This window comes from Typha latifolia, chromosome 2 (assembly GCF_019914945.1).
Source record: "Typha latifolia isolate L0001 chromosome 2, TyphaL0001v2, whole genome shotgun sequence".
Taxonomy (NCBI): Eukaryota; Viridiplantae; Streptophyta; class Magnoliopsida; order Poales; family Typhaceae; genus Typha; species Typha latifolia.
In genome coordinates this window covers 16,767,685-16,795,242 of record NC_133087.1, presented here as the reverse complement: position 1 = coordinate 16,795,242, position 27,558 = coordinate 16,767,685, and the positions used below count along the sequence as shown (strand labels likewise).

At 37.0% G+C, this 27,558-nt stretch overlaps 2 protein-coding genes across 4 annotated transcripts; one reads left to right on the top strand and one right to left on the bottom strand.

The window, feature by feature from the left end:
• Positions 1-130: 130 nt before the first annotated feature.
• LOC140781830 (vacuolar protein sorting-associated protein 54, chloroplastic) lies at positions 131-21,761 on the bottom strand. Of its 3 annotated transcripts, none has more exons than XR_012107748.1 (19): positions 20,712-21,761; positions 18,656-18,718; positions 18,057-18,136; positions 17,387-17,504; positions 16,368-16,442; positions 15,172-15,328; positions 14,989-15,077; positions 14,055-14,314; positions 12,775-12,946; positions 12,576-12,659; positions 12,053-12,408; positions 11,556-11,709; positions 7,758-7,839; positions 6,235-6,314; positions 4,995-5,156; positions 2,921-2,988; positions 1,246-1,326; positions 896-1,143; positions 131-734 (listed from the first exon to the last, which is right to left on the bottom strand). XR_012107748.1 is itself a non-coding variant. In XM_073128079.1 (18 exons), the coding sequence occupies exons 1-18, from the start codon at positions 21,525-21,527 to the stop codon at positions 1,002-1,004; spliced, it is 3,039 nt and encodes a 1,012-aa protein (XP_072984180.1). In that variant the 5' UTR covers positions 21,528-21,761; the 3' UTR covers positions 893-1,001. The 3 variants fall into 3 exon arrangements, 1 of the variants encoding a protein (XP_072984180.1); XR_012107749.1 differs by having other exon boundaries at positions 12,053-12,378; XM_073128079.1 differs by lacking the exon at positions 131-734 and having other exon boundaries at positions 893-1,143.
• A 977-nt stretch (positions 21,762-22,738) lies between these two features.
• On the top strand, positions 22,739-27,408 carry LOC140781493 (cell division cycle protein 48 homolog). The gene is made up of 9 exons (XM_073127480.1): positions 22,739-22,852; positions 22,966-23,128; positions 23,482-23,710; positions 24,542-25,308; positions 25,411-25,632; positions 25,730-25,801; positions 25,887-26,168; positions 26,254-26,613; positions 26,839-27,408. Exons 1-9 carry the CDS (start codon positions 22,818-22,820, stop codon positions 27,136-27,138), a joined length of 2,430 nt encoding a protein of 809 aa, XP_072983581.1. The 5' UTR covers positions 22,739-22,817; the 3' UTR covers positions 27,139-27,408.
• Positions 27,409-27,558: the final 150 nt, after the last annotated feature.

The following is a 27,558-nucleotide window of genomic DNA, read 5'->3' as shown; positions in this document are numbered from 1 at the left end:
CTCGATGGAAACCGGTACATTTCAGCAACTCCTGTCCAATTGGAGACCGGTTCGTTATCAAAACCAGATTTGACTTACTCCGTTCGACCACTGAGTGTATTCTTGACAGTATATGGTCTCAACTCACAGATGCACAAATAGAAAAACTCCTTTGATAGTCCCTGATGATATCCATCCTAAGTTAAAAGTTTTCCACTAAACAATCTGACAACAAAGTAAAAAAGAGAATATTTACTACATAAATATGCAGGATTAAACAAAGAAAACAACAATACTAGTCCACCTTCAATCTGTTGTTCATATCAACAGTATCTTCTTTGTTGCCAACACTGACTTTTCAAGTTCAAATCTCATTCTCTATATTTTGACAAAAAAAAATTACACCCTTCACAGAATCTAATACATGACCACCATTTAAACTCGGTGTCTGGCGGTGCTCAGGATCTTAGAGAAAGAACCTATGCATCGAATAGCTGTAGCTTCAAAGAATTTAGAGGCTTGCCAATCAATATATACTATACATTGTCGTGTTGCAAATGGAACTCAAGAAATTGATCCCAAAATGGATCTACTGGTTGACTCGGGCAAAGGGTATAACACAATATAACTATCCAAATGCATAATGATAGAAAATCCTTTCATGGAAAATAGCAACTCAAGGTAATCTAACATCTTACTCAACAATGGCAAGCGAATCAGGCAGATTCTCCATAAACAAATGATTAAGAAGCACCCTGCACAAATTCCAAAGATAAGTTACTGACCTGATATAGCTTTTAAGGATGCTTTCCTAATATTGATATTCTTTGCTCATCTCAACAAGGATAAACAAAAAGATTGTACCAGAAGAGAAAAAAGAAGTGAATAGAAATGGTAAGGGAGGTTCCAATGATACCTGCAGAAAAATCGTTTCATGTAAGGGGGATTTTGGAATTATTTCCATCACTGAATTGATTTCTCTTAACAACCTTTTATGGAAGACAGTTTCTACTTTTACATGATCATTCTTGGGCAACCTCTGGACCTAATTTCTCGGCCAAAAATTTATCCAAAAGACCATAATTTGGCACGTCATCTTTACTCAAGTTATCAGAAGGCAATTTGCGGATACATCCAAGAATATGCTGAACATCTCGGTATAATCTGATTGGTTGATCAACAGAAAGAAAAGCTTCAGATAGAATGATATACAGTATTTTTTTAGCTGGAGACTAGAAGTAGAAAGGTATAATGTCTAGAAATAACCTGCTCCTGGCTTGAGGAGTATTGACCTCCAATTTTGAAAATGCTTCGGTAATATGTGAATGAAAAATTTGTACCACTTGCCTGGATGAGAGGACATAAACATGTAATGCAATATTAGCCATTTTTACTCCATGAAAGAATTATAATATTTCAGATAAACACTCTTAAATATGGCACTCAATAGTCAAAGTTCAACCAACAACTAAATACATTCCCACAGGCAACGATGTTTCTGTTTTACTACTTGATCTACTAACAATACAGAATTTTGTAATATTTCTTGATAATGTGCACACTGATAGACGCCAAGCCAAGATCATGCTTTTACTTATATCAGATTAGACACCTTTGGGCTAGCCAATTTGGTTTCACTTTTGTTGTATCTCTGATACATAAGACAGGTGGTTGCCAATCTCTTTATGGAACTTCAAGATTTGAGCAAGACCCAAAGAGACCATGATATGCCCTAGAATAGCAGTCTATTGACTGCTGTACTTGGCTCCTATCACACTGTGTCATGCATAAGCTGACATTGCCAAATCCCCAAGTCCTCAATAATGACAGGTTGCGTATTAGCCCTTGGACTGATAAATTTCTTACATTCATGTAGTAGCAAAATGATTGGTGTATACATCCAATTAATTCTATCAAGAAATGATGAAATTAAGAACCTACATTTATATAACACAGGTCAAATAGGGTCACAAGAAGCTTTAGAGGGGCAAAAAAAGACTATTCAATGATAAAGCGTATTAGACAATGAAATATACTGCACTTAAGGGATGTTGTATTAAAAATATTTCTACAGCCATATAGTGCCCAGTTTTCAAGGGTTTTCAATAGGGCTGTCAAAAAAGCTTGCTGACTTGTGAGACTCGTGAGCTCGACTCAAGCTCTAAATAAGCTAAGTCGAGCTGAGTTTTTTAGCTTGAAAACTTAATCAAGCCAAGCCAAGCCGAGCTGGAGTTAGCTCGCTCAAGCTTGAGTCAAATTAGCTCGAAATATATACTATATATATATAGTTTTTCTTATTTATCTAAAGTTATTCTAGCACAATTGGTTATAGTATATTTATCCTTACCCAAGACACAAGTTCGAATCCTACTTACTATATTCTTCAAGATAATGTGTTATTTATTTTAAATAAAGTTCCACTTTAGTCCCACATCCAAAACTAACAAACTTGAGATGGCCTTTATAGCTAAGTTCTTAGGTTATTAAAATGTGCTCTCTCAAAATAAAATAATATTTAATATTTTAGACGTGAGCCTCTTGAGCCGAGCCCCTATTAGCCAGCTCGTCTCGAGCTCCATTTTGAGCCGAGCTGAGCTCACTTGAACTCGACTCATTTACACCCCTAGTTTTCAAAATAGGTATAATTTAATATTTTTATCATAAAGTTGAACATCCTACACTTTATTGAAACAACCACTTTAATTAGACTATTTAGATAACATGACCCTGCATTGGCAGGAGCCTCCTGCACTTGATGCTAAGTTAGATTATGTAGTTAATGTGCAGAATTTCTAAGCCAAAGGTAATTGTATTTTCCGCATCAGTAAGACTCTGACCAACAAAAATGGGATTACAAATTCACAATACAGGTAACAAATACTATCCAGACAGTTGTAATGGAGCTAACAAAAACTCAATAATTATCATGAAGAATCTTCACCTGAAAATTGCCTGAACATCAACCTCAAGAAGAGTTTGAGATAAAATACGATGGAGATAAGTAACTTCCTGCAATATAACGACAAATTAGATGTCGGATAGATCTAAGCAATAAGGGAGAAAAAGATGGCTAAAAGTCTACAATACAAGACAAAAAGCTCCCTACATATTTAGCAGGGCAACTTACAAATTCAAGGTAATTATTGTATTGATACATATCACGTCAGTGAATTATCGACACAGTTGGCACAAGTCGATATGTATTGTGGCAATGAATTAAAGGCACTAGTACGAGGAGAGTATCTCAAATTCTCAATACTCCATTATGCCCACTCATGCCGACCTATGCCACTAGCAATAAAGTATAACTTACCTTAAATAAATCCAATTTGGGGTCTTTTCATCTCTTGTAATACACATCATGTCGTGCGCCCTATGAAGTACGGACCATTATCTTTTGGTGCTTGGATCAATACAAATTACACTACAAAATTTAGAATTTAAAGGGAAACGTTGAAAAAAAAATGAGATTAGAATCAAATTACATGAGTTCTAGTGCGTAAGGACCTAAAACCTATTTTAAGGCATATACAAGTTTAAAATGTCTTTTGGGCATGCGAAGGTCATCTAGTGTGCCAACGGCACATCGGCTCGGCATGATATGTGTCGGCAATACATATTTTGTTGAGCCAAGGTTGACAGTGACATACCCCATGTCTCAGACATGAAAATCCTTGCTTCCCATTTAACATATATACATAAGAAGTACAAAAACCAAGAATATGACCTTCAATACATGAAAAGAAACAGACTTCAAAAGAGTATCTGGAAATTGGAAAATACAAGTAACAGGTATCAAAAGAGAGATTTACATTTTACAAGAGCAGTCCTTTTGTAAAAGTACTTGATTTAAGAAAGATCTTTAAAATGGGTATCGGCAATATGTTATAAGTTGTCCTTAATGCAGATCGCCATTAAACATAGGTATCTTACATCAGTGTAGGCAACATTACTTGTCAGACCTCCAACAAATCAACTGATGTACAGAGACAATCCAGCATAACACTATCTAGATAAGACAGAACTTGCTTTAAAAAGCCATGAGCCATCTACTTTCTCCTTTTCTCTGTTGTAATGCTAACATTTATACTAGCAGACTAGAGGCCAATTAACATGGCCACCACCTTGACTCTACTAGAATTACGCCACTACATCCAGCTTTTCGTGCACACTCTAATTTACAACAGAGGTCAGCTTTGAAAAGCAAGGTTACAGCCTTGAAAAGCCAACTTTAAGAGTTCAAACCCACAGTTACAAATGAATTTGCATGCTTTGAAAATTAGTATTAGGATAATAATCATCAAGATTGATAAACCATGTGACATATAAACATTAGATACTGCTAACTACTGGGAATAAAAGAATGAGAGAGAGGCCATCCTTAGTTCATCCATAGGATTCCAGCAGGACCACTTATCCTGTGTCAGACATTCCCCATATAAAAGGGCGATTCTTTCTTATCCCCTTCCTTTCTTCATACTCTCTAAGTGGTACTAACCGCTGAGTGTAAGTATTAACTACTAAGCATGACCTAAACAAAGGCCAACAATCTTAATCAGTCACGTTGACTCGTATAAGCAGATGACTTGCCTATTTGATCCAGATTGATCCTGCAAAACTATATCAACAACTACATGCCGCTCGATTTTCAGATTCTGACCTAAGTATTAGGGATGAGATCAGCCCTTCAGCTACGTGTAAAAGTAACATATGTATCCTCATTTTGAGGTTAAAAAGGATTCCTCTTGGTCCGCTATGAATTTTTTCCATTCTGAAACGAGTTCAAAGTTATTAAATGCTTTTCCAATGTAATATTACAGGAGCATATTCCGATGTCCTTTCTTATTTCCATCCATGACGTATAAAAGACAAATAGAGTGTATGATGCTAGAATAACATTTTGTGAAATGACAGGATAGAAGTATATTGGTATATATCCTGCAAAGGAAATTTAAGCAGAAGATAAAAATTAGTAGCAAAATACAGAATTAAGAGCCAGTTAAGCAGGTAAATACCTTGGTGACCGATTTAGCAAACTGACTTGGCTGTAAATCATTATCCTCTGGTACATTCCAACCTTCAACAATTTGGGGCAGCTTGCGCAGATTTGCAAGCAATCTTTCCCTCATTATCTGAACCAGCTTTGTATGTATCTCATCTCGGTGAATTTTGTAATCCTGTAAAAATTTAGAGGAAAAAGTATGAAGGAACTCTTCAAGACGCTTCCAAATCAACTGCAATGCTGAGGGTGGGTGCAAGATATGCCATGTCAATTTGATCTGATATGAACTGAAGTTGATGCTAAGAAATAATAGAGATAGATTACAAAGGAGCTGTTATACAATAATTCCTCAAGAAACTGACAGTTCAAGTAGAAATGACATATTTAGTTGTAATGTACTGATTCCACCAAAATGGGAAAAAAAAAACTAAAAGATACTGTATCTTTGCTGTGCCTTTGGGATGCCGACTTGAACACACGATCCATTCATGGCTGTTGCCAATATCTTGTAAATGAATAGCCAAGCAATTCATTCTGAGCAGCTAGATCAGAAATTTTTGACAAGTAACCACAATCTATTTCATCGAGGATATTGTATAATGAATACCAAATATCCATGACTCAATTATGACATAACCAGCTATCCAGCCATTCATAGCCCAAAACTTAAGACACTTTAGCTAAAGCAAATGCAACATCTACCGCAACAAGTTTAGAATGTCAAAATATAGCACAATCAGCAAAATACAACCCAAGTGTGTGCAAACTGACCAGATAATAATCATAATATAAGTCATGCACAGCTGTTGAAGACAATAGTGAGAAGAAATGGATGTTGTAAAAATGGATAATAGATACCCTTAAGAAACCTATTGTTTTTAAGAACACGACAAATGGAGCAACTCGTCTACTTCTGAATGATCCAATGTCCTTTCATAGGTAATCACAAAACCCCACAAGCATAAACTGAGATATTGTCCTCGGTCAAGTCAAATATGGACTAGCAAATGGTATTTATGATGAGTAATTAGGGTTAATAACATTGTAGAACGACAAATATGCATCTGTCGAGGTGTTAAACAAAAGAATCAGGAGGAAAGGAGAAGTGGGGAGAAATACATGCTTGCAAGTTGCAAAGACCAGAGTCATGAACGAGATAACAGTATGATTAACAATTCTAAAGTTAAACAAAGAAAGCATCTCATCTATACAGAAAAGGACAAAGAGCTGTAAAAAAATTCCAGACATCATACCTGAGCTACTCTATCAACCTCAGACATCAGTAGTGGTTTACGAGCCTCGGGTATTTTAAGGAAAAGAACACGTCGAATATCTTCAATAACATGAACAGCAAATTATATAAGAATCAGCAAAATATTCTATATATGATAGGTAAGCAGTAGAAAAAGACTAATATAGTAAGAATAAACAGATTAATCAGAAATCACTGATCTCAAACTGAAAATAATATGATCAATGTTATGATGCAAACAGGGTCAGATATCTTAAATGTAAAATAACTTAATAAGTGAACCTTTGCTGTATATGCCACTGTACAGAAATACTAATCTTGTAATTTGCAAGTTCATATTAAAGCCCATGATGAGCAACATAGACTTGTAGAGTTTCACAATCAAACTTCAAAAGGACTCTCAATTAAGCTCCATGATTTTAAAAAACTCATTTAGCTAAATATTGAAATATAACAGAAAAAACTAAAATTACATATCTAGATAACAGTAGCATAGTTTAGAAGCTCGTAATCATGATTCATGATTAGTCAGGTGTAGGCATGTAGCATTCTTCATGTTTCTTTTGTCGTATTGGAACTTTCCAAACTTAATCATTGGGATGGGGTGAAGGGAGAATTATTCAATGAAATGCATCAACAAATATTCCTACTAGTCCATCTGGAATTCAGACATGACCTCAACCACACCAAAATTTAATTTGAAACTCATGTATTTTACAATAAATATTTCACATTCCAAATTCACTTCATCTACTAACTAATCATGTAAAGGAGTTGCAAGATGTACTAAAAGATGAATGGAGGAAAAAACATTCATGTCACAGACCACAAGATAGTTGGGGCTAAAGGCTGATTGTTGTTATTGTATCTGAAGAACGACTTACATAAATAATCATTAACCTTCACAGCTTTGCCCCACTATTATACAACAGGACATGCATCAATAGAACTAACTATGATTTTATTACTTCAATTATCTTGGACTTGTAATTGAAGGAGTAGTCATCAGGAGATTGAGGATACCTATATTCTCTTAATATCTGACTTGTCAAATTAAATGACCTGGTCCAAGATTTTAGTCAACTTAATGAAATTCACCACTTGTGGTTTATCCTTCCATAAATGTGTCTATGTATGGATACCTATATACATATACTTATGTAGACTGTATTATGTTATGTATGCGTGTATGTATATGTAAACATATAAGCATATGTGCATATATAAGCATACATACAAAATATATGTGCATACATATGCATATGTACTATATTGTACATACTACATATAGTATATGCTTTATTTATGCATCCATATGCATATGCATATGCATGTGAATACACAAAAGAGTAAATGTGTACATAAATATAGATATGTGAATGTCGATATATGCAGTGGACAAGCACTCACAGTTATAAGACACCAATTACAGGTAAACTCAATTGTACTTGTGTAATTAGATTAACAATGATAAAATCAAAGTATCATGCTAGATGTCATGGATGCATATTCAAATAAATTTACCTGGAATTATAGCATAGATGAAACTGATAATCTGACTTGCCAAAGCTAAATGCTTAGAAGTTATGGACTTCAAACCTGATACCTGATACATCAAAATGAACAACTTCAAGAGGTCATTACTGCAAGAGGGCAAAGATAATGGAAGGCCTTGTCATAACAACAAGATACAAAATACTTAGCAAAATACAACAAACATAATAATCTTACAACAGCCTTAGTAGAAAATTATTTATTAGAACATAAAATAAAAAAATCACCATTCTTTAGTAGCTTAAACTTTTAGAATAGTTTATGAGTTATCATGATATTAGAGCAGAGATCTTGAATTTGTATCCCACTATGTTTGTTTGTCATTTAAAATAAGCATACAACTATTTAAGTCAAGTTCACTTCTCAAGTCTATCAAAATTTCTCAAACCCAGGAGTGAGAAAAAATATTAAAATATAAAATATAAAAATTATTGTTCTTTAATAGCTTACGTTTTTAGAGGAATATTGCAAGTATACCATTGCAAATGGGTAAACCGCTAAACTAACATAAAACTGCTTCAAACAGATGGAATGGACTGATAGCATAGATCAAGGCATAATAAGCACTATAACCAATGGAAAAAACCTACAAGATCAATGGGGTGCAAGATCGAGCAAGCAATGACGATTCCAGCTTCATATTGACATAAGATGAAGTAAAACAGGCACCAAGGAATTTAAAAGAGAGAACTGATGCAGGTCATGTCCTATAAAGGAGGACGTAAACAAAATAATACAACAGCTGGAAAACAAGGTGCATAAGTGAAGAAACCCAATAACAACACAAAATACTTCTTGTCCTAATAAGAAGTAAGACACTAAAATGCCAGATAAGAAGGCTGCTTAGGACCTGTTTAGCTAAGCCCAAACCCTACACAGTTATCAGGCAAATATACCCAAAAAGGATTCCAAGCTTATCAATGAAGCCCAATGATGAACCTTAGATTCAAAGATCAAGAGAGAATCTAGGCAGGAGGTAGACCACACGATCGAGTTGTGGCCCAGTGCAAAGCCGCCTGCGAAAGTGCCTTACTGGATGGCACCACTGGATCTCGAGGAGTTGAGAAGGCAGCTGAAGGATTCGTTGGATGTTAGCTTCATCAGACGTTCTCAAACTTGATCTTGTAGGTTTTTTTATAGGGCAACAAAGCCAAGATTACATGCATGACTTGATATGGCGCTTTTACTTATGCCTTTTGGACTAACAAATGCACTTGTCATTTTCTGCACTTTATGAATGCTTAGCTATTCCACCATTACCTCGACCACTTCGTCCTAATCTACTTGGACGACATTGCTGTCTATAGTCAGACCCATGAGGAGCACCTTGAACACATGTGGATGGTATTTTGCATCTTGAGAGAGAAACTATTCTACATGAAGCAGAAGAGGTGCGCCTTTGTCCAAGAAGAAGTCAACTTCTTGGGGCATTGGATTGGCAATGGTGCACTTCTAAAATAAACAAAAGGGAAACCTAAGTCATCGTCCAGTGAGAGATGTCAAAAGTCAGTGCTGAAGCTGCAATATCTTTTGGACCTGTCAACTACTATTGACGGCTCATCCAAGGGTAATTGACTCATGCCACACCACTACTGGACTTGCTAAAGAAGAGTACGCCCTGATGCTGGACTAAGTGGTGCACAGAGCCATTTGCTCATTCAGAAAAAGGTTGTGATGGAGGAGTCAGTGTTGCAGCTACCAAACTCCTCTAGACTCTTTGAGGTACACATTGATGCTTCTAACTTTGCTTTTGGCAATGTACTAGTGCAAGATAGTCACCCCATCACCTACAAGAGTCGGAAGTTGAATGAAGCAGATGACTGTTATACCGTTCGGTACAAAGAGGCACTTGGTAGCCTTGCTAACTCAGATCGAAATTCATTGTGCTACCAGACAATGTCACAAAGATCTACTTCCAGACCTAAAAGAAGCTGTCACCGAAGCATGTGCAGTGGCAAGACTTCCTCGCTAAGTTCGACGTGGACTTGGAGTAAAAACCTGGGAAGTAAAAGCGTGTTGCAGACGTCTTGAGCCGAAAGGTAGAGTTGGCAGCAGTGTGCCAATTTAAAGGGAGCCTCCTCGACCAAATCTGCATTACAACTGTCGAGGACTTCATGGTCCAAGAGCTCATCAAGTTTGCTGCAGAGGGGAAAAACCGACATTTTAGGTCAGCGACGAGTTGACCTATATTAAAGGCAACCAGTGTTCATCCCCAAATAAGGGACCTTAGGAAAACAGCTCATGAAGTTAGTGTCACGACACCAAATGGGTGAACGCCCAAGACAGATGAGCATTGGCCTTGCTGGAGTCTACCTACTTCTGGCTTTGCATATGGAATGATGTGGAAGGCTATGTGTGTATATTTCTTGTGCGCCATAAAGTGGATCAGCGGCGGGTCTCTTGGATCCTCTCCTAGTGCCCAGTTATCCATGGGGTGCGTCTCCATGGACTTCATCTCGACCCTGCCCAAAGTCAGAGACAAAGGTCCATCTATAGGACTGCATCACTCCTATCTTTATTGTTGCTTTACTTAGTTGCTGAGAAGGCTGACTCGACCTTACTATGAAGGCTGAGCGCTGCATGGACTTGTCGCCAAATGAAAACACTTAGACTGTGGCAGTGCATTGCAAGTACTTGTCGAACAGGGATGTCAAGAGAGAAGATTCACAAGAAATACCTTTCAAAATTGTTGAAGCAGCTTGCTTAAGCTATATAAAACAAAATAATGGCTAGAAAAAGCAAGCCGCCACTGAATAACACAATTGTATCTAGAATAACTGGAGAAGAGGAAACAATGGTCTCAGCAAACCAAATGTTTGATAATAAAGAAGGGAACTAGACAAATTGCTGAATATTGTAAATTAGCGCATAATAATAGGCTGCAGTTCTTCGTCAAATTTCAGGGCATAACTTGCAGGAAACTTCATCTGTGGCTACTTAGATAAATCAGATGTGGGCCTTCACACCCAAAACCAAATACTAGGGTTAAAGATTTCTGGTTGTTTGAGACTGATGTATTGGTCCAATGAAGCAACAATTTGAGGTGTAAGAGACTGCATATTTTGTGGCACAAAAAACTGAAGCTGGTCCTCTGCTATTGAAATGTAACAGCAATGGAAATGAAACATATCTAATGTGTGCAAATAGAAAACCCAGAACATGTACAATCTCTGAAGGCAGCAAGAGAAAATGTGGAAGTCAAAATTGTTGCAGTTCATCACAATGTGCCAGCATATGGCTTTAGACCGAGTCCTTGACTGTTTCTAAGTTCTAACTCAATGAAGAAGTCAGAGAGAATGAGTCGACATAGAAAAGCCCATGTTCTTTCCATGATAAAAAATCAGTGCTACGAATTTAAGCAAATTTGCATGCATTCACAGTACAACTGATATGGGAAAAAAATTCCCTTAGATCTATTTCACTTTTCTTCAATCTCGCACAATGGTTGAACTCACTTGAACATTGTGAAAGAAATGAAAGATTATAGGATTTATTATGAGAAGTTCAGTTATTGAAAAGAACATCAAAGGGAGATGTTAAATGAGTTAATGACTAACATGAGGTCTATCAACATATCCCACTGTTAAGAACATGATAGAATCCCTACACTAGCAAAGTACAATATATTGCCAAGATATTAAGAATCATATTTTTGCTAAAGTTAATCAAATCATTGCTAATTAAGAAAACAGTTGATAACACCAACGAAGCATCCTCTTTGTCTCACAGAGTTGGATAACAATAAATCTAGAAATATCCTTAGAATACCTGCATCGCACCAGCACCAAGAACCAGTTGACAAGTCCTGGTGTTGAAAAGCTTCAGTATTTCTACGACACGTTGCACCACTTCGGATGACAGCAATGGCAAACATTTACTAATGTCCACGTATTCAGATAACATTTTTAACAATATCAAGCCACTGCACAAGAACAATTTTGAGTGCAAGTTAGTTCAAAAAATAAATGCCACATACCAATGTCAGTAAGACATTAATTAACCAAAAAAACCACATGCTTTAACCAAAGATTTGTACTATAATCAATAAATATAACAATGGTGAAGAAGAGTCATCTTAAAGCTAAACTTGATAAGCAAAAAAAAAGTTGAATTAGAACTTTGACGACATCAAATTATGATGTAATTAAAGGGCTATGTTTTACACTATAAAGTACCTGGTAATACTAAACAACATAGGTCATAATGGATTACTATCAAGAGATAGTAGCGCCTACTAAACTCCTCTTAACTTAGAGGTGACTAACCAGTTTACCATGTGGTAGCCCACGCCTCCATGCACAATGCTTTGAGATGTAGATCGAATATGTTCGTTCATGTTATTATCATAAGTCCGAACAGGAGGCTTGCAGTCTTGAGTTGACCCAGCTACTTGGTTGCTATGGCCTCCAGTGTTCTCAACTGATACATTCAGACTATGATGTTCTTGATGAGCAGAAACCTCAGAATCAACCATCTTTGAACTACTATCAGTTAAGATCAGCTCATCATTATTTACTCGCAAATCATTAGAAGAAAGTGATACCACAATGGCTTGAAATTCGTCAGGAACTTCCACTGCCACCCATGTCTCCTGATCAAGAACTGCTTTAATTTTTGTCATCTATAAAAAGAATAACAGTTAAATAGTGATAGAAAAGGAAGCAGTGTTGAAAATATTGTAGAATAGTTTCCATACTCGCTCAAATTTTTATAGCAGAATGATAATGCTACCAAGTTAACTTCTATTAAAAAGGCATGCAAGTGATAGTTGGCTTCCATCTAACTCACCCGAGAATCATGTTGGAAATCAACAAATGCCTTTGACTGTGATTGTAGGGTTCCCCGAATGCTGTAACCTAACCTCCCTCCTATCTGCCAAACAAAACGCTAGCATAAATGAACTCCACCAGCATATATGCTCATTTTGATCCATGATGCACAAAAAACAAGTACCTAATTTTGATCCATGATGCGCAAAAAAGAGTACCTTCTCCGTAGCACCTATAAAATCCTGAGTGATGTTATAGATGCTTAGAAATTCTTGAAGCCGCAACTTGGGATGAAGAAGAGCACGAACACCAAGGAGCTTAGCCCATCGTCCATGAGCAGCATCACAAGCAGCAAAAACAGCTTCTGTGTTTTCCCGCAATACATCAGCACTGAAATTAATTGTCATTTTAAGAACAGTCACAACACATTACTGTAAGAACAGCTGGTGCCAAGTTAGCATAAAGCAAGATCTTTAAAAAAAAAAGTTATAAGAGAATATGGCATTAGAAAACAGCTATTTGAACAATTGCAGCAGACTGGCAATCAATTTCACATAATAAAAGCCAAGAGTAAAAGCTATCATACAGAAACACGACAAAATGCATCAAGACTTTCGGATAGTTTATCTCTATCATCTTCAGATAGAAGATGATACACAAAAGGTACTGCACCAGTGAATTGGTGTATGCCTTCTGAATTTGAACTTGTAATATGTATAAGATATCAGGAAAATAAACAAACAGAACCAGCTCAATTAGTATTCCACCAAAATCTAAACAATGAAGTGCCATATTTGTTGCTTTTTATGCTATAACTGTCAAACCAAACAAAAATAGACAGGCATAATAAACAGAAAAAGAAACTAACAATGTTCTTTTCTAGCTATCAATGTAGTTCTAAAATTGATTTATTCACCTGACATAGGCAAATAGGAAGTAGGAATTCTATGGTCTTTCTGTAAATAGACTAATGGCGACCAATCGTGCTTATTTCCCTTTAAGAAGTACCAACTATCACTTATCTCATCTGCATTTCATGTGTCATAACAGCACATATATCAAAATAAGTACATACCATCAATGTCACCAACCTCATGCGTTGGTCATTTAGTTCATTAAATACTTCAATGCACAATATATTCCATTAAACTATGAAATTGAACTAAAACAGGTTAACTCCTTGAATTGGAAGTTCAGTAAGAAACAACTTTCATTTGTAAGACATTGCTAACAAGTTGGTTTCTTGGAAGCATAAAAAGTTCACTCAAGATGTAGAAGGTTTTAATAGATGCACAAGCTAGCGGTAAGAGTAGTGATGTTTGGAAGGAGAGACTTCTAGTCTTAGTTAACAAAAGAATCACACATACTACTTATTTATATGCAAATTGATATAGTAATTATCCCATAAAAGAAATAAATAGCATAAAAGACAGAATATGTCTCAGTGACTGATATCATATATTCATATAATTTAAAACTAGAGCTTCAAAGATCTCACCGGAAGTTTTTGGATGTGCTTGGAGTAAAATTGTCATTCGCTTTTCCTTGAAAGATAGGAATCTTTGAAGAATTCCGAGGAAGAGAATATAAGCTGTTTGAAACATGATTGTCACTCTCGTGGACAAATTCTGAAACTACAGCAGCTACTGAGCCATGAGAAGCTGGAAAAGCAACAGTATCAGCACCAAAACATCCATCAAGGTTCCCCATGATCCACTCGATAACTCTTTTAACTTCTGCAGCTCGAGTAACATGTGCCTGTGTTCACTAAAAGATCATATCGCATTACAAGAAAAAAGAACTAGATGCTTGAAAAACTTCAAGGTATAATTATATTTTCCTTCTTTTCAGTTATTGGGTCTGCCTCGTTAAATGTAACTTTCGTATGCCTTTTAAATCACAATATTAGGAGTTATGCATTAACGTAAGAAGCAAATATCATGATAAATTCATAGGCTTAATTTCACCTTTCTATTTTGCTACTGCCGGAGATAATGATGCTGATTATTAAATAAAGTTGCTGGTTTGTATGAATATCGATCACATCAAATTAGCATGCTAGGAAAGATCAAGTCAAATGAAGGCTGGAACCTTGAAGTTTTAATTTCAGTACTCAGGTACAAACATATTTGTCCTTGAATGACACAAGTAACTGTATCTCATCCAATACTACAACTTTAACATGCTTCAATTAGCACCATCTCTACTGGGTGCATACAGCATACATAAAAGACATTGAAGGTTCACAATTCCATGAGATGTTGCAGACATGTCTGATCGCATGAATGTTTGGTTGTAGATTTAGACTATTTAGTTATATCTCCTCACAGTTTTTGTTTTAAAAGTTGTCATTAATTTGGCTGCATCTCCTCACAAAGCAAAAAAGAAGGGGTAGTATTATTTGAATTCAGTACTCATGCCAATCACCTTACCTGTACAACTTTAAAAATAGCAGCCAGAAGTTGAACAAAGCTTTCAGATGAAAGATTCCTCAATTTGCTTGCCAAAGATAAGCCTCCAGCTATAATGATACGATGAGTATGAGTTCCAAGAGAAGAATTGCAAATATTTTATATGGCAATAATAATGGAAGATATAAAACAGTATGATCAAACCATCTGGATCCCCAACTCGCTCTCCAGCCACTAAATCAGAATCAAATGGTCGTGCAACCAACACTGGAAGCAATTCCGCAACTGTAGCTTTAATTGCAGCTTTCATATCAGTAACAAGAGTATCACGATAAATCCTCAGCACAGCAGGAAGTTTTGCCTGAAAAAGGACATAGTTGTATGGGATTGGGTCGCACCTCCATAACTACTATACAGCTACAATGCAAAACTAATAAGCAGAGGATGTTATCCTTGCTTCCAAAATCATGTCTATTAAGTGTCATACAGGACATAATTCAGCATGGTAAGGAAAAAAAATCTGTTTTGTTGAACATCATACAAGAGATTAAAGATATAGATATACTTGTTCTAATACTTCTAAAATACAGAATGTTCTGAAGTATTGTATCATTTCATTTACTCACTTATACTATCAAAAAGTTCAAAACAGTCCTAGATAATTTAAAGACTTCAAATCATGGTAACTGCAAGGATTTTCAACCAAGGATCAGCAATATTAGATCCTATTAACCCCTATTAAAAGTCTTAAATTATGACATGATTGTATATCACATGCTCAAATGAGCAAGAAGCATGCTCGAGGCAACTATGAGATGATTTATCAATCAAGTGACAAAAATAGCATGCACCACTAGCTTGCGAGTTTAACATTTTTGCCGTGAGCTAATATCAGAAAGATTATCCTAGTTGGAGGAAATCAGATATGCAAATCATCAACCTCCCGCTAACAAAAGATAGACAAAAGCTACAATATAAAAGAAGGTAAAAGATAATACAGCAGTGTGCACTAAGTATTTGTGAGCTTATTTGGTTAGATTGCATCTCGCAAAGGTAAAACAAAATATTGTATACTGCCACAATACACTCTGATATGTAAAAAGCTATCTAACATTAAAGAAAGAACCAAATCTGATGGATATTCCTATAAATGTGAGTAGAAATAAGAAACTGAAAGCCCTAAACTATGGTTGCTTCCATGATATACCATGACCATAAGAGTTTAGTGTAACCATGAAAATGAATATATGGATTAAGTAAGCAAGGTTATGAATTATTTTTGTCAATATTAACTCATAAAAAAATTAAAAATCTGCAGCAACAATGTGAACAATAATAAGCAAATCAAAAGATATATGTAAATATCAAGACGGCTCAAACAGAAAGGTAGCAGGACTGACTGTTCTCAGCAGGCAAACGATGAGAGGAAGAAGACGATCTCTTAAAAAAGAACTATCATCATCATCTACTTTCACCTGAACACGTAAAGAGTATGGTCATATACATGATAAGCACTGAAATCACTGCCATATACACATAAAAAAACATATGAAATTGAAAAAACTACATGCACTAAGGCATACAATTTGTAGGCAAATCTAATAGCAGCCAGATTTCTAAAAGAACAAGTCGATACTCTGCAAAACAGATGTATGTTCCTTAAATGCATGAAAATGAAACATAATGTGAATTTTTCAAAAAGGTCCAAGAGAGGGCCAACAAAAAAGAGAACGAGATTAATGTTTACAAAATAACTCTAAAACTGCTCTGGTGTCTGTCCATCACCATAAAATATTCTTATAATTTGAAATATTGCTACAACTATACACTCAACAGGCTATAGTAAATTTTAGGAATATAAAGTTCCAGTGGTTGTCATTCAACTTTCTTAAGAGGATGGCTTTAACAGTTCTCTAATTTTTGTCTTTGAGAAGCATCAGCTGTCAAATAAGCCTATAAAATTACATGTATCGAACTTGCAATAGGAAAATGGTACAACAAAGTCTGTCAAACAGATCACATTTTCCAGTTACATTTCATATAACAACACTATTTCTCCAAGTACAAACCGTCATTAGCAAAACTATAGGTAAATGTCTAAAATTCACACATTTGCACTATTTCTTCAATTACAAAAAGTCATTAGCAATTTAGCAAAACTATTGGTTAATGCATAAAAATGCTAAAGACTCACAAGTAACTACAGCATTACCAGAAAAAAATAATTGGTTCTGGAGTTAATCTATATCACGTAACAATGTTTCTTTACGAATGAATAAATTATTTAATTCATGCACAAAATTCAAGTCAAAAGGTTGGCAAATCTATTGAGAGACACAAAGATTTACACACGTGTAGCAATAGCATACCAATACAACCAAATTTATTAGTAAAAACTGCTGGAAAAGAGAGTTCATACTTCATCCTCTATCCCATTCAGGAGGCTAGAAGCCCTTCTTTTTACGTTTGACAAAATCATAGAGTCTACAGCTTTGGCATCATGTATAGCAGCTCGTAGGAATTCTGCTGAAAGAATGCTACAAGAATGAATATTACCAAGTTAAACAACAAGTTGACTTATGACTCATATAACCAATGAATTGCAATCAATATTTGACAGAGCAGATGGTGTAGTAAATTTTTATTAAACATTAAATTCCTAACACTATGGCATAACTATTGCAACAGCTCAAAAGTGCAAGATTTAAAGACCGAAGCTGAAACAAAAATAAGCAACACAATAAAATAGAAATCTATACTTCAGTATTTGGCAACAGTCAATAAGAAAATGTCTCTAGTTGTTCCCCCTTGGATGTGAAAATCCTTCCATATACTCTTTTTATTATTTCCAATTAGATATACATTAGTTTCCCAAAGTACACCACAGTTTTTTTACAATTAGATATACATTGAAATATAAACTCTCATGACTCAGTTTTTTTACATAATATATTCTTAATTCACAATGACCCACCCCACTAAAACCAACAACATAAATATATATATATATATAAAGTGTACACATAAAGGACTCGATTGTCAAACCAAATATGTGGCCAAAAGGATTTTGTGATAGGTATATAGTATACCTGTTTACTGAATCTAATGAAGTTGCTAGTTGGTCCCGAAGATGGCGAAAACAATGAAGACCAGCAAGCTCATCAGTATCCTGTTTAAAATGGAAAAGTATGAAAAATGAACTGGAAGGACAAAAAAGTAACAAAAGAGGTACGCAAATTTATCTGCCAAGGTCATAATGTAGGGAAGTATCAGAAATTACACATAAATATTATAAATTAAAAAAGTTGTCACTGTTACCGACTCTGATTAAGGTAATTTTCTTAGATTGCAATCTGTGACATTTAGGCTATATCCCCTTACCACTGTCTGGATTTTTATTTGATCATAACTCAAAACAGCCCTTTCCTTAAGTTGAAAAAAGAACATAGATTTATGCATCTAGCAAGTCTATCCTACTCTGACTAGAAGTAGAATTAAAGATCTATAAGACTGTAACCATAGATTGTCAGCAGAGGCAACAAAATACAAAAGCATATAGTAGGCTAAACTAAGTGAAAAGAGTGAAGAAATGCAAACAATTTAATACAAAACTATCTTTCTACAGGATCCATTTATTTATGGTTGATTAACTTAAGAACCTAGATATCCAATTGCATAGTAAACTTACCAATAAATGTTGCAAGTCATCTGTGACATCTAGAGCGCCAGCACAGTCAGCTGCTGCCACAAGCTGCATGTGCTCAAGTACATTAATCATGCCATCATAAGAAAATGAACTGAGAAATAGAGGGAACAACAAAAGTTAAAGGAACTAAAGATTCCCAGATAAGAAATAGATTTGCACATAAAACCATTCCAATAAAGAAGTTAAAAAAGAAAATTGGGATAAAATAAGGAGAGCAATTGGCACTGTTTCAAGGGAACCTCAGAATTTGAGCATTTCAGGAAAAGAAGCAAAATCTAGTTAGAGTAGAACCACAAACGTCCATAAAAGATGTTCACTTGTTCAAAAAACATAGGATCACATTAAACATCTATTAAGTATTAATAACACTCGTAAATTATCGTGAATACGATTTCTCATCATAATGCCCCATAAATCAATATCACTTGATTAGCTCCAAAAATAGCCTTTCATCTCTTCTTAGAAAGAGAAAATTCACCGTTCATGTTCCAAAGTATCCAAAATATAGTTATGACTTATGAAACAGAAAACCATGGGAAACTCTTGTTCCATGGTATAGTAAAATGATCTAACTCCTAATTCTTTTCTTGCTTCCTTAAATCCGTTGTACCATCAGAATATTCTATTCTTAATTATAATATTGCACTCAACAAAAATATATGTCTAATTGTCCATAACCTTTAATGTTTGTCTATTTGTTGCAACATGCAGAACTGAATACCAGTAAATAATTATGTATTCCCTATCACAAATTAAACTTCAAATATAACAAACAGATGGAAAATAAATCAATCAAGCGCCTATTACATTGACCCATTTCTACCGATCCAATATCATATCGTAATCATATACTTCATGATGCCCAATAAAGCAGTAATATATAAATTCGTAAGATGCATAACTTCACTCATCTTTCACTCTACCATATACTATTGCTCCATCAAGTATCATGGAAGTAATGCTTATATTTCCATATTTATGAAGTTGACAAACTATTCTATGTTGCGTACCATTTAACTTCTCCTCTCTGTACCAATTGCACAGGTATAAATTACTTCAAGCATAACCTTCAAGATAACATTTGATTCATCTAAAAATTGGTCCCAATTTACCTCAATCTACTTCAATTAATCATCCTTGCAAGAAGTGTTTCAAAAGGCAGTCATTGTGCACAGACAGCTAAGGAATCAGTCATGTCCACCCACACAAAATTAAAATTCCCCATTACAACTCGTGGTGTTCATATTTGGAAAAGGATTTTCAGCTATATATACTTCCCATTCGAACTTGCCAACTTCTGATCACGGAACACCAGGTGATAATCCAAGTTTGCAGCATTTGAACTCATCAAATCTATTTAATAAACACATTTATTTTTAAAAAAATCATCTGGTCCACATAAGCAACCTGGCAATATTCACCTATTGAACACCTTCAATTTATTTTCCATTACATCAATTACACACTACAAATGGATCTCAGAATTAGTTCTATGTTTTGAGTATACAATGGGGAGGCTAGCAGTACTCTGTTGATATCAGAATTGATTTCATGATTTCGAATGTATGGTGGGGAGACCAGCATTCTTTAATGATCTCAGGATTAGTACGATGGTTTGCCGTGCAGCATATACCACTCCAACAGTTTGTTGCAATAAAAGATATCGAGCCAAGGTTTAATATTTATTGGATCAACATGTATCTACACTCCTCATTACCTCTTCTTATCCCTCTACACCTCAGCTACAATTACTAGCCATCTGCCCAAGACAAGAGCCTCAAGGCCCATCCCTGCTACGATTTCTCCTATATTTCCCTCTTTTCTTTCCTCTCATACTTTCTTGCCATTCAAAAGCCCTCCCTTTCTTTCTCTCCCACCATTGTCCCTATGCAACCAGCTACATATATATTCAACAACATATCATAAATACTGCATCAAGAATTACAATACTTACATACGCTAAAAAAAGATTAAAGCTTTTAAACTTTCTTATCAACCACATGGAACTTATTTCAGCAAAATTCAAGCAAACACTCACCAACTTCAATGCCGAGAGAGCTTGGCTGACATACAATATGACTGTCAGTTTCTGCTGCAGCGCCACCAGATTCCCCCTGGTAGCATTGAGCTCCTGCACCTGCCTTGCAGTCCCCACGAGATCCCCGTTCAAGATCCTAATAGTCTCCTTGAGCTCCCGGATCCTCACGCACGCCTCCACGATCTCCCCATTGAGCCCCTGCATCTGCCCCTGGGCCTCAAAGAACGAGTCCGACCGCAACGAGATCTCCCTCACCAGGTGCATCTCGACCACATCCAGGTACTGCGTCAGCCGTTCTTGGAGCGCCGTGTTCTCCTCTGCTGACGGTGAGAAGGGGCACGCAGCTCGGAAAGTGGTCCCCTCCTCTAAAGCGAAGTCCTCTTTGAAGAACAACGACGGTACCTCGCGGAGGCACGCAACAAGCGCCTCCCCCTGGCCACGTACCTCGCCTTCCCCTATCGCGGCGGCTGCGGCCGTCTCCTTCGAAGCATGGTTTCTTACATCCTCGAAGCGGGAGTAGGGATCGGAGATCGAAGAGAGGTAGGGTAGGAAGTCAGCGCGGGTGACCTCTTGGAAGGGGACAGAGGGGGTGATCGGCCCGGAGCTATCTGGTACTACGGTGGAGGAGGACCACCAGAGAGACCAGGACGCATCGGAGCGGGTGGCGTGGGGGTTGTTGAGGATGGAAGCGAGGCTCTGGCTAACGGCGGCTGAGGACGAGGAGGAGGGGGAGTCGAAGTCAGCGCCTGAGGAAGAGCTGGAGCGCGCGACCGAGATCGGATCGCGACGCTTCGAGAAGGAAGCCGAAGCTTCCATTGCGGCGGCGGCCGAGGAGGAGGATTTAGAGGGAGAGGATCATCGAGTTCGCCGCCGGCGAGGATTAAACCCTAGAATTGGTGGAGGATGAGTAGATCAAGATCTGAGCGCGACGAGGTCTCAGATCTGAACGAGGAGAAGAATCAAAGTATTGGTAGTTCTTTCTTGTTTTTTTTTTATTGTTTACGGGAAGAGAGAGAGAGAGAGAGAGAGAGAGAGAGTGGAGGTTACGGTGCTCCGCGGTCATTTAAAAACAGTAGTATGAATCTATCATAACAATTACCGCGATGAAACGTCTTTGTAAGTACTTAAAAGGGACACTGGCTACTTTAGGCCCGTTAGGCTGCGAGATAAAAGACGACGTAAAATGAGAATCTATTTTGAAAATAAAGAATTTTCTATTATGAATTTTTCTGAGTGTTAGAAAGTTGTAAAAGAAAGTGTTGAAATAAAAATATAAAATAAGCCGGTGTTTGGTTATGATAATTTAATAAAGGATAAAAATAATCAAGTTAATCTTTGAGAAATATAATAAATAAGTCTAAAATTAAATTTATTATCTTTTTTATAGTTATTTTTACAATTCTTTGACTAAATTTTTTTAATAAATTTACTTATGTAATATAAAATTATTTAAATAGAGCATTTCATATTAAAATATTTTTCATTATATATGACCATGTATATTATAGTTGTAATATAAATCACAAATAAGAATTATGTGTTTCGGATCTAATCGGGTCAATTTATATAGAAAAAAATAGATTTACTAAATCGAAACTATTTATCGCAGTATTAGTTATTTACTGATTTTAATAAATATTTAGTATTAGACTTATTTGGTCAAATGCCCCGCCAATCATATTTAGATGGCGGATCAAAACAATCTTCGTCGGTGTGTTTAAATATCTAAATAATATTGCAGAAATATAAGAGGCTAAATTTAAAATTTTGATGAAGTTTTTGTTTAAAACCCTACGATAAATATATTTTTGTTTTAAATAATAATGCATAAATACTGGGTATACAAAGTGACATCCTCGCTGATCAAAAGTTGTTAATTTTTTTTAGTCACTTTATTATTTTAATTTCCTTAAAAGAAGTCATTGTGGTGAGTCACTTTTTAGCTCCAAGAATACGGATCCGGGTTTAGAGATATACTCCGGCTCCGCTTCTGTGTTCATATAATAACCTGGCAAGAACTAGAAACCGCCTCGTTTCAGATATAAATATCCGTCCCCTCGTTTTTTCTAAATTACTCGAGAAGCTTCTCTTCAACTAGTCTTCCGCATGGCGAACCAAGGCGAAGCATCCTCTTCTGATTCGTAACCACTCTTCTCTTCGTGATTCTAAGGTTATCATTATGTCTAATTCTAGCTCGGATTCTAAGATTTCGATTCGCTTTTGCGGTTCTTCTTTCCGGTTGGAACCGATGCAGGAAAGGGAAGAAGGACTACAGCACGGCGATTCTTGAGAGGAAGAAGGCTCCTAATCGCCTGATCGTTGACGAGGCCATCAACGATGACAACTCGGTCGTCGCGATGCATCCGGAGACGATGGAGAAGTTGCAGCTTTTTCGTGGAGATACTATCCTATTGAAGGTGAACAGTTCTTCGTTTAGTTCGAATTATTGCAAGGTTCGGAAAGATAAGGGTTTTACTGCAGACGATTTTTTTTTTTTTTGTGCGATGTCTGGAATTTGAGGGTTTTGGGGACTATCTGCTGTAGTATAGCTGGAAAATATTGGGAAGCTAAGAGGTGTTCTTGATCTATTGTGTTGCTGGATTTTGGGATTTCCTGATGCTGAAGACTTTAGTAAATCTTCGCGTGTTCATTTTTTTTTAGTTTAATTTTGTTTAGAGATAGCTTGAAAAATATTTCGGGGGGGTGTTCAGTTTTGGAGATTTGAGATGCAAAATTTTTAAATTGTTCATTCGATTGGTTGTGATTGCAGGGCAAGAAGCGGAAGGACACGATTTGCATTGTGCTAGCTGATGATTCTTGTGAGGAACCTAAGATTAGAATGAACAAGGTCGTCAGGAAGAATCTCAGAGTAAGGCTGGCTGATGTGGTATCAGTCCATCAATGCCAGGATGTGAAGTATGGGAAGCGAGTGCACATATTGCCTATTGATGATACCATCGAGGGAATTACAGGGAACTTGTTTGATGCCTTCTTGAAGCGTAAGTTTGCACTCCTCTTAACATCTATTTTACTTATTGGTTAAATGTAGGATCTTCTAAATAATAGTTCCGTTGTGCTCTTGGGAGTTGGTAGGTGTTGATTTTTATTCCTTAATTTGATTTTATAGCATGAAGCATGTACTGCAAAAATCAGATTTGTTATCTATATTTGACTAGTTGTTTATTGTTGTGATTCTTAATGAATGTTTGACAGAATGCCTGACCTGATCTCAACTTGGTTCTTTCCTTTACTGTTTACTGCTTCACTGTCTTGTTGGTTATTCTTTGTCTTGTTGAAGTCTATCCTGCTTTCCTCTATATGTTATTCATATCTGATTGACTTCAACATTGCCTTGGAAGTCAGCTAAGCCTTATTATCCACAGATAATCTGTTAATTTCTGTTGTCATCAGTTGGTAGTTATGACTAAATGGCCGTTTGGCTGAATTAGCCACTATAATAAAACATTCAGGTAATTTTTCTTTGAGCTGGCTCAAGCTTGGGCGTCAAATACAAGACCGGCTACTATCTCGTATTGATTGAGCCATCTGGAAATTATGTGTGCAATCTATAATACTTTGAGGATATGTCAAGAAAATATCTACCAAGTCAGTAAGTCATACCTAAGCTTCTCATAAATACAGGAGTTAGAATACAAATACTGTGGGGTGTCATTGGATATGGATTTATAAGATAAATCACTTGTCAATCTGTTGTTATGCTGCTTATGCATTTTAATGTCTTAACTTGATCTTGTGTGTTTTAACTTGAGATTTCTTTTTCTTCTTCTAATCTCAGAGATATAATCATTTTCTTTCCTGATATTGTGCAGCATACTTCCTCGAGGCATATCGTCCAGTGAGGAAAGGAGATCTTTTCCTTATTAGGGGTGGAATGAGAAGTGTGGAATTCAAGGTCATTGAAACTGACCCTGCTGAATATTGCATTGTAGCCCCTGAGACAGAAATATTTTGCGAGGGGGAGCCTGTGAAAAGGGAGGATGAAGAGAGACTTGATGAAGTGGGCTATGATGATGTGGGTGGAGTAAGGAAGCAGATGGCCCAGATCAGAGAATTGGTAGAACTTCCGCTTAGGCACCCTCAACTTTTTAAATCTATTGGTGTGAAGCCACCAAAGGGGATCTTGCTGTATGGACCCCCTGGTTCTGGGAAGACACTAATAGCCAGAGCAGTTGCTAATGAGACGGGTGCATTTTTCTTCTGCATCAATGGTCCTGAGATTATGTCCAAGCTAGCTGGAGAAAGTGAGAGCAATCTTAGGAAGGCATTTGAAGAAGCAGAGAAAAATGCACCATCAATCATTTTCATTGATGAGCTTGATTCAATAGCTCCTAAGCGAGAAAAGACCCATGGAGAAGTTGAGAGGCGCATAGTTTCTCAACTATTGACTCTAATGGACGGGTTGAAGGCCCGCTCACATGTTATTGTCATAGGTGCTACAAATAGGCCAAACAGTATCGACCCAGCTCTTAGAAGGTTTGGGAGGTTTGACAGGGAAATTGACATTGGTGTGCCAGATGAAGTTGGACGCCTGGAGGTCCTTCGCATTCATACTAAGAACATGAAGCTGGCTGAAGATGTAATTAGCATTTGTGATAATATCTTAACCAAGTTCCTTTCAATTTGCAACTTCTTCGGCTTTGCTTCAGATCTTTGTATGATGTTCTTCATATTGTTGCAGGTTGACTTAGAAAGAATCGCTAAAGACACTCATGGCTACGTTGGGTCTGATCTGGCTGCGCTTTGTACTGAAGCTGCCCTGCAATGCATACGTGAAAAGATGGATATCATAGATTTAGAGGATGAAACAATAGATGCCGAGGTGCTCAACTCTATGGCAGTTACAAATGAACACTTTAAGACTGCTCTTGGAACCAGCAATCCTTCTGCTCTTCGTGAAACTGTAAGTAACATGCTCATAGTTCTTGCAGCATCCTCGTATGCTGCATGCTTGGTAAAACCAACATCTAACAGTCTAAGCTGATGGCTTTGACATGCAGGTTGTTGAAGTTCCAAATGTCAGCTGGGATGATATCGGTGGGCTTGAGAATGTCAAGAGAGAGCTGCAGGAGGTAGGCTGGCATACTCATAGTTGTTCCTATTTTAGTAAAATCTTCAGATTTGTCACTTATTCCTTCATATATGTCTTTCCTGTAGACTGTTCAATATCCAGTTGAGCATCCTGAGAAATTTGAGAAGTTTGGAATGTCTCCATCTAAAGGAGTCTTGTTCTACGGACCCCCCGGTTGTGGGAAAACCTTGTTGGCTAAGGCAATTGCAAATGAATGCCAGGCAAATTTCATTAGTGTTAAGGGTCCTGAACTGCTAACCATGTGGTTTGGTGAGAGTGAAGCTAATGTTCGAGAAATCTTCGACAAGGCTCGTCAGTCTGCACCATGTGTCCTCTTCTTCGATGAGCTTGATTCAATTGCTACACAGGTCGGCTATATTCTGGCATCCCGGTCATTCTTGGTTCTTGTCGCTTGCTCAATCATATTCTTTGTTCATGTTTATGCTTTTGCAGAGGGGGAGCAGTGTCGGTGATGCAGGGGGTGCTGCTGATCGGGTTCTGAACCAGCTCCTTACAGAGATGGATGGCATGACTGCCAAGAAAACAGTCTTCATCATTGGGGCAACCAACAGGCCTGACATTATAGATCCAGCATTGCTTCGGCCGGGTCGTCTTGACCAGTTAATATATATTCCATTACCTGACGAGGCTTCTAGGCATCAAATCTTCAAAGCTTGCTTGAGAAAGTCCCCAGTGGCCAAAGATGTTGATCTGAAGGCTCTTGCTAAGTACACACAAGGATTTAGTGGTGCCGATATCACAGAGATTTGCCAGCGTGCTTGCAAGTATGCCATCAGAGAGAACATTGAAAAGGTAGCAATTTCAGCTTCTTGTGACATGCCATGGCATCTGCTTTGCAGATACTATTTTCAGTATTAGAACATATCCCATCACCGAAGCACTCTCATAGGAGTTGGTTTTCTCTATCACAAATGCCAGCTTTAATAGACTCGGTCCTCTTAGTTTACTATATAATTTCTATGTGGTCCATGGTTCTTGTTAGTTATGCATACAAACTCATAGTCTTTGGTCATGCAGGATATTGAGAGGGAGAGGAGGAGGAGCGAGAACCCTGAAGCAATGGAAGAAGACGAGTCAGATGAAGTTTCCGAGATCAAAGCTGTCCATTTTGAAGAGTCAATGAAGTATGCTCGCCGGAGTGTCAGCGATGCAGATATTAGAAAATATCAGGCTTTTGCACAGACTTTGCAGCAGTCAAGGGGTTTTGGTACTGAATTCCGCTTCTCAGAACAGGCCGAAGCAGGAGCTGGTGCCACTAAGTCTGACCCTTTTGCATCCGCAGCTGCTCCAAATGATGATGAAGATTTATACAGTTAGTTTGCCATGATGTGGTTGGTCTTCATGTGCTAATAGACACTGCAAAAATTGCCTATATGCCCAGGTGTGCTAAAGTTGTTTATTGAATCAGGCTAGAACCGAACCTTTTCAGTCTTGCTGGAGGTTTTAGACGTTTCCTTCTGTCCTATTTGTTTCGTAGAAAATAAGTTTTTGAGGTCTCTGATTGTAAATCTGGATTTCCTCTTTCAGTTCTGGGAGTTCGTCCGGTTATGTGTCATGTAAATATATAGCTATAACTGTTTTCTAAAATGAGTTCTTCTTCTTGGTTGGCCCTTCCCGAAATAATAGAAGTTGATCTATTGGCTCCGAGGAACTTAGTTTTCCGTCCAGTTTCTACCAGACGGACCCAATCCTACCTAATATTCGTATTTGTGATTTTGTTCAACTAGACGGAGAGTC

Bases quoted from the DNA above. Each gene is read 5' to 3' on its own strand.
- LOC140781830 (XM_073128079.1), bottom strand. From the start codon at position 21,527: ATGGAAGCTTCGGCTTCCTTCTCGAAGCGTCGCGATCCGATCTCGGTC. The intron at 17,505-18,056 runs GTATACTATATA...TCATTCTTGTAG, and splicing joins TCATTAGATTCAGTAAACAG to CATTCTTTCAGCAGAATTCC. The intron at 12,409-12,575 runs GTGAGTTAGATG...TTCTTTTTATAG, and splicing joins ATTTCCAACATGATTCTCGG to ATGACAAAAATTAAAGCAGT.
- LOC140781493 (XM_073127480.1), top strand. From the start codon at position 22,818: ATGGCGAACCAAGGCGAAGCATCCTCTTCTGATTC. The intron at 23,129-23,481 runs GTGAACAGTTCT...TTGTGATTGCAG, and splicing joins GAGATACTATCCTATTGAAG to GGCAAGAAGCGGAAGGACAC. The intron at 25,802-25,886 runs GTAGGCTGGCAT...TCTTTCCTGTAG, and splicing joins TCAAGAGAGAGCTGCAGGAG to ACTGTTCAATATCCAGTTGA.